The sequence below is a fragment of the Sphaerodactylus townsendi genome, linkage group LG06 (genome assembly GCF_021028975.2).
Source record: "Sphaerodactylus townsendi isolate TG3544 linkage group LG06, MPM_Stown_v2.3, whole genome shotgun sequence".
NCBI lineage: Eukaryota > Metazoa > Chordata > Lepidosauria > Squamata > Sphaerodactylidae > Sphaerodactylus > Sphaerodactylus townsendi.
This window is the reverse complement of record NC_059430.1, coordinates 69,701,398-69,715,093: the sequence shown is the minus strand read 5'-3', so window position 1 is coordinate 69,715,093 and position 13,696 is coordinate 69,701,398. Positions and strand designations below refer to the sequence as shown.

The 13,696-nt window shown below is 40.6% G+C and overlaps 1 protein-coding gene across 2 annotated transcripts; it reads right to left on the bottom strand.

The window, feature by feature from the left end:
• Nucleotides 1–756: 756 nt before the first annotated feature.
• On the bottom strand, nucleotides 757–11,253 carry LSMEM1 (leucine rich single-pass membrane protein 1). Of its 2 annotated transcripts, XM_048502480.1 has the most exons (4): nucleotides 11,133–11,253; nucleotides 9,414–9,542; nucleotides 5,873–6,013; nucleotides 757–2,110 (listed from the first exon to the last, which is right to left on the bottom strand). In XM_048502480.1, exons 2-4 carry the CDS (start codon nucleotides 9,538–9,540, stop codon nucleotides 1,935–1,937), a joined length of 444 nt encoding a protein of 147 aa, XP_048358437.1. In that variant the 5' UTR covers nucleotides 9,541–9,542; nucleotides 11,133–11,253; the 3' UTR covers nucleotides 757–1,934. The 2 variants fall into 2 exon arrangements, with proteins under 2 accessions (XP_048358437.1, XP_048358440.1); XM_048502483.1 differs by lacking the exon at nucleotides 11,133–11,253 and having other exon boundaries at nucleotides 9,362–9,537.
• Nucleotides 11,254–13,696: the final 2,443 nt, after the last annotated feature.

Genomic DNA, 13,696 nt, shown 5'->3' with positions numbered 1-13,696 from the left:
GCCAGTCTTTAGCATAGCTTGAGGAAAGCTTTAACCTCACTTTCTCCAAAGCAAAGCATTGCTAGCTCCTAAAATGGATTTCTTCACAGAGAGAATTATCTATTGAAGGTCCTCTCCCCCTCTTATCTTTACAAAAACAAGCAAAACCAGCCCCATGCCTCCAATGAACATACTAAGTTGTTATAAAGGCAAACATAACTGACTGAACATGAGAACTTGGTAGTCCGGGGGGTGGGGTGGGTGGGTAGCATTGCCTCCACTGGGAAACACTGGCATCTGAAGGCCATTGCCCTCACTGGAAAATCCAAGTGGGGGGCATGAGTCCCTCTGCCCCCCCCCCGAAAAACCTATGCCCCTGCAAGCATGTGACTGTTTTGAGTTCAGCTTAAAATATCCAGCTTTTCAAAAGTTTCCACCAGTTGCTATGTCAGGATACAAAGTCTTCTTAATACCATGACCTAAAAATCTGATTAAAATCTGCTATTTGATCTTTTTCATTTTGTAATATCTGGCCTGAAAAAGAGTTCTCAGGAAACTGAAAGCTTTCACTGTTACCTACCACTGAGTTCATCCTAATAAAGATATTACATGGATTATGTCAGGGTTGATCAGCCATATTTGGGAATAAATGCAATCACTACAAGAAAAACAGATCAAGCATCACTTATGGAACTTTCAGATCACCAGGTATAATCTTAAACCAAATGCTTGAATCCTCACACTTGGATAAGAGTAATCAAATTTTACAGTCAGTAATGTAGGTGCATCTGTGAATAAACCCAACTTTTATTCTGACACAAGTCATTAATGAATCTTGCCCTTATTAATCACTTCTGTAAAACTTTTTACATTGAAATAAGTTTCATTTAAGACATTGAAATAAGTACAATATCAGAAGTATTGATGTCACATATATAAATATAACAATATTTAGACAAGTTTTCATATTTGTCACTTATATATATCTAAATTAACATTTTCTTATTAGAAGGATATATTTTCTTATTAGAAAGATCCGTTTTGTATAAGTATCTAATCAAAGGATTCCAGAAGTCTTTGTTGAGGAGAGTCGTAAGTCTGTCTGTTCTGTAATCTTGAAATTTTTGAAACCATTCTTCAATGGATGGTAAATCCTGACATTTCCAATATCTGGCAATTACTATTCTTGTCACTGTTAATAAATAATATAACTGGTTTTTATGTTTTTGTAAATTAGTGTCTTCATAGTCCCAAATACCTAGAAGATAAGTTTTTGGAAATTTATTGAATTTATAATTTATTATATTCTTAATGTTTTTGTGTATTTCCTTCCAAAACTGTTCTATTTTCTTACAAGACCACCAGCAGTGAAAAAAAATCTTTACACTTCCAACACAGAGGTGAGCACAAGTTGTGAAATTTTGATACTGTTCGTGGTACTTCTGTAATTAAAAAAAAATCTGGATGTGCTTTGCAGAGTAGTACCATGCATCTGCACTTATATTGTACTGTGTAGGAAGTACTGGATACTCTGTGAGGTGGGTCTGCCAATATGTGCAAGTCTTTCAGAAATCAGATGCTACATTCTTATTCCAAATTTAACTTGAGCTATAAACATGAACCACAAGAAATATCTGACACTATCTGCATGTAACTATTTATAAGAATGGGGTCTAAAAGCAGTTTTCCAAAATCACATGTTTCACTGAGCTCTACCATCCATATATCAACATCCATGGGGATAAACAAGAAGTCTAGAAAGGTTACAAATGTAGAGGATCTCACAATGATATAAACTGTTTGCTTTTACAGGTTTGCTGTAAGCATCATGGAACACACATAATGATTACTTTAAAAAAAAAGCTGTCTTGCCCAGGCTGTATTTGAAATTAGATAAGAATGGAATTCATTGCACAAGTTAGCCCCTTGCCCTGGTATTTCCAGCTCAATATTCTTTAGCCTGGAAGATCGGTGCTTGATTGTCTTGTTTGCATCCTGCTGAGGTTTTCTACCAGTTCTGTATGGTTTAGGTGCTGTAAAATCATGTCATTTAGTTTCTTAAGGTCTTCAATGTTCTTCTTTTCTAGTACTATTTTTCTTGACACATCATCCATTTTATCTCCAGTGTGAACTGCAAAAGAAAAGAGGTAATTTTAAGTCAGTTCATTAAAAAGTGAACTGCCTTCCACAATGCAGTTGATTTAATAATTATTTTTTATTTAAACACATTAAACTATTGTAACTATTTTAGTGCATAGCCAGTTTGTTACTCATCTCACATATATTACACCAGGGGTCCCCAAACTTTTTAAACAGGGGGCCAGTTCACTGTCCCTCAGACTGTTGGAGGGCCGGACTAAAAAAAACTATGAACAAATTCCTATGCACAAATGATTGTAAAATGTTTGATTTCACCTTTCAGCCTTTCTGTCATGGTAACAGTGACCAAAGTATGTCAAGTACAGGGTGGGCTCCAAATATTGTTGGGGAGGCTGTGGAATACCTTCCCCTGTAAAAAAAAAAAAAAAAGCAGAACTTTCCCAATGAAACATTCCATCTAACCCAGGATCAAGTATCTTCCTGGATTCTTTCCTCCCTAGCACCCAGCGAGCGATTCGCCAGCCTGGCTGATGCCAATGGGAGTGAGGCGGAACAGAAAGCCTGAGAGCAACACATGGAGTAGCTGAGAGGGAAGAGTGGAGTAGGCGTTGCCACATGTAAGGTTTCCAACTCTGGGTCAGAAAATTCATGGAGATTTGGGGGTGCCATCATGTAACTGGAATCAACAGCTGTTGGGGCTGGTTCCTCCTCTCCCTCGAGCCCCCACTGCACATGAATGGAGCCATCGCCACCATGCCTGGAGGGCCGGATAAATGCCTTCAGGGGGCCACATTTGGCCCCCAGGCCGTAGTTTGGGGACCCCTGTATTACACTCTTATGATGTCTATTTTTAGTAACTTTGCAACCAGGTGGGAATGTTGCTTAAATTAAAGATTCCCAAGGTCTTGGGTATATCGCAGCAAACCATTTGCCTGGTAGAACCATGTACACAGAAGAAATGGTCAACTTAGTGAGCCAGCCCCTGGGCACTGAGAACTCTGATGTAGAGCCTGAAGAAACTGCATTTAGAGTTGGATCCTCATGAGAAAATGCAAGCAGCAGAGCCAGCTTCAAGCCCTTCCTTGCAAATTAAGGCAGAACCTGATGCCATGCAGCTGGGAAAGCCATCAAGGATCTCAGAAGAGCTAATAATGAGCCAGCTGCTCAAAGGAGGCAAGGCCAGAGGCTGCAGCTGCAGAGTAAAAGAAGAAGTACTCACATTGCTGCTACTCTGTTTCCCTGAAAATAAGGCAGGATCTTATATTAATTTTTGCTCCAAAAGATGCATTGAGGCTTATTTTCAAGAAATGTCTTATTTTTTATCATGATTTTGCCCCCCCCCCCCCATGTGACCAGATCAGCTGCACCGGAGAATCTGTAACCAGGGCTTATTTTTGGAGTAGGGCTTATATTTCAAACATCCTCCAAAAATCCTGAAAAATCATGCTACAGCTTATTTTCGGGGTAGGTTTTATTTTTGGGGAAACAGGGTAGGTATGGCAGAAGGCTCTGTGAGATAGAGACATCTGTATCTGAGGAGGATTGAGCTCTTGCAGGATCCTAGCCTCAGTAACCAGAACTTTCTATATAAACCCTGCATTGGATTGGGTCTGCTTGGGTGCAATGAGTATACTTCCTGGAAAGCTCCATGTGCTTGGTTTCCCTCTGATCTCTGGCTCTCAGCCTGCCTGATCTCCTGCCTGTACCTTGACTTCGGAGTGCCTTGACCATGCCTTTGTTTGCTGCCTGTCCTGACTCTGGATTGGTTGAATATGTTTCATGTGCCGCCTGCCTCAACTCTGGCTTGTCTGGACACACTCTAGCTCCTGTCTGCCTGCAGCACAGATCTCTTGTATATGTATGCACAAATGCTGAATAGCTATGGGAAGTCCATACCAGTAATTCCCAATGTGGCACCTGTGGGCAATGCGTCATCTGCTAAAGTGTGTCCTGCTGCCCATATCCTCCTTTCCAAAGAAAGAGCCAGTCCTGGCTTTCTTGCACCTCACTAGTACAGGAGGTGTTTCAGAGAAGCCTAAGAGGCACCCGTGAGCTATCTGCAGGGAGCTCTCAATGGGAAACAGCTGCCTCAATCATAAGACAATGTTTAGCTTGGAACTTTCCAACATTTTGTGTCTTACCTCAGCTCACATGGCAAATATTTTGTTGTTGGTATCATGCCTCTCCCTAGTTGCCAGTTTGTAATGGTACCCACTGCCTGCTTTCAAGATTCTAGAAGTGTTGACAGGCTCAACAAAGTTGAGAACCCTAGTGTATATTGGAAATCCCCCCAGGTATTTTTTTGGTGATGATTTAGTGATGTTGATGTCAGAGGAGATTAGAACTATCCTTAGTGATGAAGCAAACAGTAATAATGAAATGCAGTTCTGGAAACAGTAGCTAATTCCCTCCCCCCCCCCACCCCCACCCCCCCCAGTAATCTTGGAAAGTAGAAACTTGTATAGAACTGCCACAAGAGGTATAGAACTGCCAAGCCTACAGACTTGCCTTTAATCATGTCTCACTTCTCTTTGAAGCAAATAAAACAGTGTATTGTCGAAGCCTTTCATGGTCGGAGTCACTGGAGTGTTGTGTGGTTTCTGGCTGTATGGCTGTGTTCTAATAGCATTTTCTCCTGATGTTTCACCTGCATCTGTGGCTGGCAGATCCTCTGAAGATGCCAGCCACAGATGCATGTGAAAAGTCAGGAGAAAATGCTACTAGAACATGGCCATACAGCCTGAAAACCACACAACATCCCAAATAAAACAGTGTAAATGGTAAATACCATGTTAGTACATAATAAAGGAGTGGGGCACAGTGTGCACTGTATGGAACCTGCATCAAGATGAACTACCTCATTAGCTGATAAGATAGAGAAAAATTCTGTTCCCTTTTCATGAATAAAAATAGTCAGCAAAAATAAATACATAAAACTACTTTACTTTCTGATACATAAGTTGAAACTGGGAAAACCCTAGTATCTATAGAAACCTCACATATTATAATGAAGGATATGGTACTTAATTCGGGGCCAGTTTGGTGTAGTGGTTAAGAGTGGTGGACTCTAATCTAGGCTGATTTTGCACTTTCTAAATGCTCTGTGGCTTAGCCGGGGAGAGTACCTGCTGCAGGGCTTGTAGTTCCCCACTGCTGCCCAGCTCTTTCCTTCACTTGAGTCAGGGTCGGTGAGGGAAGCCCCGAATGGTTTCCCACAAGCCCGGGGCTTTCCCATAGCTGTTCATAGAACTATCTGCTAAAGGTCTTTTTTCCCTTGTTTGTACTTTTGTTCATTCCTAATGCCTCATGTCCTAAAAGGAACTCAGGATAGCATACTTGATTTCCCCCTGTACTGTTTATCAGACATTATAAGCACAATCATGCATGACAGGAATCCACCAACTGCATGTAACAGAACCATATGCTACCTGTGATCCTTCCAATTTACATAGTTGTGATGCAGGCAACACATGTATTTACCATGCACATACAGCCTTGGTATGTGTGGATAGAAACCCTGAAAAATCCAATGGCCTGTTCATGAATACCTAACTTGTACATGCATATTTGTGTCGCCTCTGATCACACAACATGGTGACCATGCATATTATGATGTTTGCAGGGAGGTGTAGTCCCATTATGCATGATTGGTGGGCTTCTGGTACACATTGCTGTAATGTCTGTAAAGGGCTAGAGATATGTTACAAAACTTTCCATGGAGAGTAGGTAATTAAATTATAAACTGCCTTCATCCTGCAATCAATATCTTCAGAAACAAATAGTACTTACTTACCTATTAAGAATATTACAAAGGAAACAAGTGCCAAGCTGACAATTAAAGTGATGATCAATGTGACAAAGAACCAGCTATGGCATCTCATGCTGTTTTGTACTGTCCAACAGCCAGCACTATCTGTGTTCTCTTGCCAGACTGCTGCAAAACAAAAAAAAAAAGAGTCTAGCATTTAAACTCCATCAATACTTTGCTGGGCCAGATGGCTAGCTGGAGTGTTGCAGGTCATACTCAATACTTTGAATTGTGTTCAGATGACAGTGGGAGACCAGAGCAGATGCTGAATCACCATTAAAATATGTTTCTGTCCCTGTCCAAAGCAAAGCCATAAAATTGAGAGCATCATGATGCACCCATACTACAGCCTAGTCTCAAAGTTATACCCAAAAAGATGAACGTTGGGCCTAAGAGCCTGTAGGACTTGACCTCCAAGACCTCCTTGCAAACATCGCAATATGCAAGATGACCATGTAGTGTGAACAGAGGCAGCACAATACTCTTACTTGGTTTCAAGTTGAATCTGAACTGAACCTCATCACCCACTGTTAGAATCTAGCTTTGTGTTGGTATTTGCAAGTGTCTGTCACAATTCAGACATGAAGGGTTTAACTGTGTGCATGCTAATTAGCTACTGAGGTCAGATTTTTATGGCCAGTCCATTGATTAAGCTATTAGTCAGCTAACCCCAGCATTGCCTATGTGAGACTAGTCATGTAGACAGAAGTTATAAAGTATGTTTCTTTGTTTGTAACACACAAGGTCAAACCTTTTACCTTGCTAGGTAGGCACCATGTGGGAGCACATGATGCAGAGCTATGTAACCAAGTTAGTGCTAAAATAGAAAGCTGTTCTTTATTTTTCTTCCATGTAAACACTCCCTAGTAGATAGTAAACATTTATATAAAACCAGCAACTGTCTATTGGTCTCTTCTGCTATTCTGCTAAATAAAAAATTCAACAAAGGTTATGAGCCCAGGACGCTTCCACTGCAGAGAGACCTCCTTTAAGCAATCAGTTGCTGTAAGTTTCAAAAGGGAGACAGAAAAAAAATTTCTCGCTGGGTCGCAGTGTGGATTTTACAAAATGCTGATTGGATGGGAAAGAACAAAAAATTGCCAGGCATCATGTCGACAGGTGGAGCTTCAAACACCGGGACCGCTTCTTTCCCCGACAGATCAACAGGCCACGCACCTTCCCCTAGGAACAGGGGACACGTGAGTCAAAATCCAGCCCCCCCAGTTTGCCTCCACTATGTAAGCTAGAGAAAAATAATTTTCTTCTGTGGAGAAGCTGCATATTGATTATGTTTTAAATGAAGAACCCCCAGGACAAGAAGGGGAGAAAGCCAGACAGTTCAGGGATGATGATCCAAGAGCTCTGCTGTACATCTCTTCCACGCGTGGCAAAAGCTGCACGTACTCTGAGCTGTCAGACAGCACACTCCCTGTGGAAAGCAATTCAGGAAAGATACTCTATGCAGTCGCCCCAGTATATCAGATCTCTTAGGAAATGCTTGTACACGACAAAGCTGTCCCCGCATGCTAGCCTAGATGACCACTTGGCAGCAATGCAAGTTACTATGTTTCAAATCAGGAGTGCTGGTTATCAGTTGAGAGATGATGAATTCCTCACAGCTATCTTTGTCACCTAACACCCTCCCCCCCCAACCCGCTTTGAGAACAAAGTGTTGGTGCTAGAAGCCAGGGATGACTTGGATGTTAATTATGCAATCAGCTATCTGCAAAATGTTGAGTCTGAACAGAGAGACACTAGCATACTGCAATAAAATCATGTCAGTTAATAGAAAGGTGCTTCGTTTCTGGAGTGAACAAAGTAGCAGCTAATGTAGAAAACTCTTGATATTGGTGTTAGATATCTGATGTTAGGTAAAGTAGATTATCACTGTAATCAATGACATCTCTTGACCATCTAGCATATTATAGTTTTCTAGCATACTATAATATATAAACCACCTTTGCATGACTGTACACCCCCTTGGTTGACTGGAAATAAACTGATCAATAACTTGTATTTTACTGGTAGCCTTAAGCTAGTTGTCCTATATACACATCTTTATTCTAAGCTAAAGGACAAGCCAACAGATTCTGTACCTATTCAAAAATCTTAGTATGGAATGTTGCCAGGAAACAGTATGTTCTAAAAGGCTTACCAAACAAAGCAAGGAAGTTGAGGAACTAAAAATAACCTTGTTGCCATGTATACATTAGATACAAATATATGAGAGATATAAAATTAGGATGGAGCAATTTTAAATAGAATTATCTGGTGAGACTATATGGAAGGTGGTAATTGGCTTGTTAATTTGAACCCAGTTGAAGACATGCAGTCCTTGGAATGGATTGTGTTCTCTCCTCTTTTAAAAAGAAATCCATTATCCTGTTGTTAAGAGAATTATCAGAGGGAATTAAGATACCAACAAGCTGATTATTCTAACCTATTTCATTAATTCAGAAGAAGATATGTAGCAGTGATAACTTCCAGAAAAGGACAGAGATTCACATTTCAAAAAAGCTAATTAAAAGTTGAACAAGAAGGCACCCTGGTCATAGATTCACAAGCTATGAACAGATAAGCAATTAACTAATTTGTCAAGAGGCAAAATATAATAGCATTTCAGAAGGCAACAGAACACCTATGGCTCTCACATGAACATATCAATTATCTACAATCCATCCTGGATGCTGTTACCTATCTGTCTCATAGTTAGGCCTATATTTGATGGTAAGTTTATATTTAGTTGGTAGTCTAGTTGATGGAAGCCTATATTTACTTAAAGACAACCAACCACAAACAGAGATGCTAGCAGAGATACTAGCCCTCCAGCAACCTATCCCAGATGCCAACCTATCCCAGATGCCATCCCAGATCACCATATCTACTCAGACTACACTATTATAGAACCTAATAATGTTAATCATAACATCAGGGAATCAGTCACTTGCTCACCCACTGACATATTAGATAAAAGATCTGTTAACAATGACCGTGTTCTGCCTGCACAGAGTCCAAAAGAGGAAAATCTCTGTGCAAAAGTATAAACGAGCATTTTTAGCAGTTTGGTAGAAGATAGACTTTTGGCAGATGCTAAGAAAATTGGCAGTTGCACCATGGCAATCTGCCCCTGGTGAAATTACCCTTATTCAGTTGCTAATTTATTTACAGCACAGGCCTCATTGGACTATATAACTCCACATAGGATTGCACTATTAATCTTGCCAGATGCTGTGTATATGTGATTCCAAAAGTAACATTGTGCTTGTTGTCTGCTACATAGTTCCATTTACTTTTCTGGAAAAAGGGTATCATGTCATATTTTTACAGAATGAAGTCTAATCTAGGGAAGGCCTTAAAGGGGAATGAGCACTGCTATGGGTGCAGCTGTTTGGAGATTAGTGGTGGCACCTTGCTGAAATGGCAACTCTTCCTTAAAACATTCAGATAATTTAAATATGTTACAAAATGGGTCACCTTGTTTTGGTATCTTGAGAGGTGCTTGACTAATGTTCTGTGGCATACATACTTTGATGCTGAGACTGAACCACACGAAGATGCTGTTCGTTCAAGTTGTTTAAGGAATCGACCATGTACAGCTTTCCTTCTTCATATGAGTTTCGTAAGTCGGTTTCAAGAGACAAATTCTCCATCATACCTGAGAGACAAGAGCATGGTTAGCATTTGAAAACTCTAGGAAAATGACCCCCAATAAAAATAAAAATTTCTTCAGTGATGACTACACAGAGCCCTTCGGGGGTGGGCGGTTTAAAAATTTAATATATAAATAAATATAAATAAATAAATAGAACCAAAAATAGAATTGGAAAAATCACTTGAAAAAGCACTATTGTTATAGGAGTTTTAGTGACATGGCTGCTGGTCCATTGAGATGGACAATGGAGGACATTCCCATGGGACTGAAGATATCAGACTTCAGTGTTCTGCTACTAATAGAAGATCCTTCAGAATAGCAGAACTTCAGCATTCAGAGGATGACATTAAGAAACTGGAACAACCCCAAGCCATGAATGATACTGAAATCTAACATTTCTCTCCTGTACTTTTGCAAGTGTATGAATGTAGACTTTGGGACCAAAAACTGGAAAAAGGCTATTCCTGTTCAATTGGATTTATCAGAGGGATTAGGAACTTAATGCACTTAGACGAAATGGAACTCTAATGGGCAAAGTTTTCAAAGATTATATCATTTTGATTCTGTAGTTTCATCTTGCTAAATGAGAAAAGCTAGAGGCTCAGAATAGAAGACAATGCATTCAGCTGTGCAAGTAATTGGTAGGTAACAATGTCGGTAACATGCGCATGACATTAACTATTTCAGGTACATACATAATATGTTACAGTATTTGCATAATTTGAGCTTGCTCCTTTTTGGGTGTACAATTTTAAGAGTCTTCCATATACATACAAAGCAAGGAAAAATAGACTCATTAAAATATGGCTTTTGAAACCTTATTCTCTGGCCAGCTACCGAAGATGCTGTGGATATCCTACAGTCTTAACTGATTAATACTGTTTGATTTTTTAAAAAAATGCCTTTTAGATATGCAACTCTGAGTTCAAGGAAACTGGATTATTGTTCCCTTAGGGAAATGTGTGATATATCACGTGAGGGAGTAATGTCCAAAAGTCATGTCATTCTTGCTAGCTTGGGGTTTCTCCTACGAAGACATCCATAGCCAGCTGTACAGCTTATCATTGGACAGGACCATGAGTCAAGAGAACAGAGTTCCAAAGACTAAATATTTAGGGCCTTGGCTTTTTGAAGGTAGTTTCACAGTGGCTTTTCACTGGTTTCACAGTGGCTTTTGCCAGAGAGTTGTCAAGCAAGAGCTAGGGGAGATATTTATTTTTAACTCAGGTCTGGTATAAGTAGTAATGAATGTGATGCACCTAAAGCCTGTTGCCCCATTAGGCACTTAAGAGACTTTGTAAAACAAACCTCAAGACGCTGCATCTCATTTAATTTTAAATAGTGTGCCTGGAAAGAAGTTGGTAGTAAGCGCACCTAATATTCCTTCCATGTTTAACTGAACTAACATAAAAGTTCCTGACATTCCTGTGAGTCATGGTCACTTGCTGTTGGTCACTGACGCAGAAATCTTATTACAATTTCCAGCAAACATTTGTTCAGGGCACAGGAAAAGGTAATTGAAAGCTTTCATCAACCAAAGAACAGATCCATTCTTGATAGTTTTAAATTCATAATCGCCTGGAAGTTACTTACCCTGTGGACCATGTCTTGCTAATCTCCTGTTTGAAAGAATTCCAGTATCAGGTTCTTGCAGAATACAGTTTACAGGCTGGTCCCTTTGTCCTCTGAAAATCCATGGAGTGTCTCCGCTGGGATCACAAGCTTCAATCTGAAACAGTGTGTCCTTTCCATCTATATTTAGTATTCATATCAGCCAAGTTGTCAAGTTTCAAATACTTGGTTGGATAATGTCTATTTTAATTTTGTGTACGCAGCCATATACTTCATAGCATTCATAAAAATATATGAATCCATCATCTTAATAAAATATGAATTATAAAAGTTGTTAACATAAATGTATTGCAGAGTTTAAAATGTCACTGTTACAGCTGATACAGATAGCCATCTCATAAACACAGAGCTATTGCTATTAATATAAATCTGTTGCTGCCAGTCATACAGTTGTATGAAGAATTAAGATATTATTCATTTTGTTGACTTACTTCAGATAGGTATTTGTGTTTCTATGGTTCTTAGTATATTCATACAAGGGCACATTGTACTCAGACCTCAAATTTGGCAACTGTTTATTTTTATAGCTATTTATATCCAGTTTTTCTCCCTAGCAGGGACCCAGGACAGCATACACCCTTCTCCTTCTCCTTTATTTTAAATTATAATACAATGGCTCAATGGTCTTGGAGAACAGAAACCATTCTCGTGCCATCTTGCTATTTCCCCCCCTCATAGAATCATAGAGTTGGAAAAGACCACAAGGGCCATCAAGTCCAACCCCCCTGCAATGCAGGAACACATAATCAGAGCACTCTTGACAGATGGCCATCCAGCCTCTGCTTAAAAACTTCCAAAGAAGGAGACTCCACTGCACTACGAACAGCCTTTACTGTCGAACAGCCTTTACTGTCAGGAAGATTTTCCTGATGTTTATGTGGAATCTCTTTTCCTTCACCATGAACCCATTATTCCTCGTCCTAATCTCTGGAGCAGCAGGAAAAAAGCTTAATCCCTCACCAACATGACATCCTATCAAATATTTAAACATAGTTATCATGTCACCTCTTAACCTTCTCCTCACCAAACTAAACATGCCCAGCTCCCTTTTGCGGTTTTGCAGTTTGCACATCATCATTAGTCCCCACCCCCTACTTCATGCCATAAAAGACCATCAGTGTTCGGGCAAAGTGTACAGATGCCATATTCAGGCCTTTTCTTCAATAGTTTGCCTTTTTATGTTGATATAGCTATTGATAGATTGATATATCAATCTTTTGATAATACTAAAGATAAAAATTCAAGATTATATTAAAAATTAAAGTATGTATGCATGATAGAGAACCCACAAAACACACACACACACACACACCCCAGACAAAAGCAAAACACCAGCTGATGGGTAATGCCTGCCATAATGCATAAACATTCCTTGGAAAAAATACTTCCTGGCCAAGTTGCTGAAACCTTGTCATGTGTAATCAGCCATTGATTCCTTCACCATTGGAGGCAGCTCTTTAGTCATCAAATCCCAAGAACTGCCTGCTGAGCAACATACCCAGTGAATGGACACTGACTATCAAAGAATTAGCTATGAGTTTATCATCACAGTCATGGTCATTGGGGCACCTCAGAACTGAAACACGATAAAACCAGCAGACCAGAAATTATCCAACTTGGACGATCAGATTATGTGAAAAGCATATGCACACTGGCTATCTTGTGCTGAATTTCAGTCAGTTTTTTTCCTATTTCGAGGAGTCATGTCTACATAGGTACGAAGGCATGACCCCTAGAGAATTGCAGCATAAAGCGTTAAAGCTTCCTAAATTTGGGCAGGAAGCCTTTTCGAGGGGGTGAGTGTGGACAAATGGGGATGGTGGGTTAAAATGTTTGCAAAATATTTTCAGGGGCTTGGGCGGAATGGTCTATTGACTGACTGAATCCGATAAGCAAACCCAACCTCAGACTAAGCGCCAGTGGTCCAAGTACAACATCCACTTGAAGACTGGTCATCTGATGGCTGGGCCTGCAGACAGACAACATGCAGACAGACAACATGCTAATTCTGTGTTCTCTGAAACTCTTGAGGTGTAGACATTATGGATTGCCTCGTTTCTCAGGGACCTGAGTCAGCAAGTGTGGTGTGGGGACAAAGCCTCCCGAGGGTGCCCGCTTCATTGCGGTGTACCTCAGGGAGCGCTGTTGTCCCCACTGTTATTTAACATCTATATGCGACCCCTTGCTCAGCTGGTACGGAGCTTTGGGCTGGTATGTCATCAGTATGCCGATGACACCCAGCTCATTCTGTCGATGGAGGGGGGAGCGGTCACCGCCCCTGCAGCTCTACAGCATTGTTTGGAGGCGGTCGCTGGTTGGTTGAAACAGAGCAGGCTAAAGCTGAATCCAACGAAGACGGAGATCCTTTGGCTGGGCCGTGGGGGGGAGGTGGGGGATTTTCAGCCGCCGGTGTGGGAGGGGGTCTCATTGGCACCGACCCCCTCAGTTCGCAGCCTGGGGGTCCACCTGGATTCGTCTCTTTCAATGGAGACCCAGGTGGCCCATGTAACCCGGGTTGCGTTTTT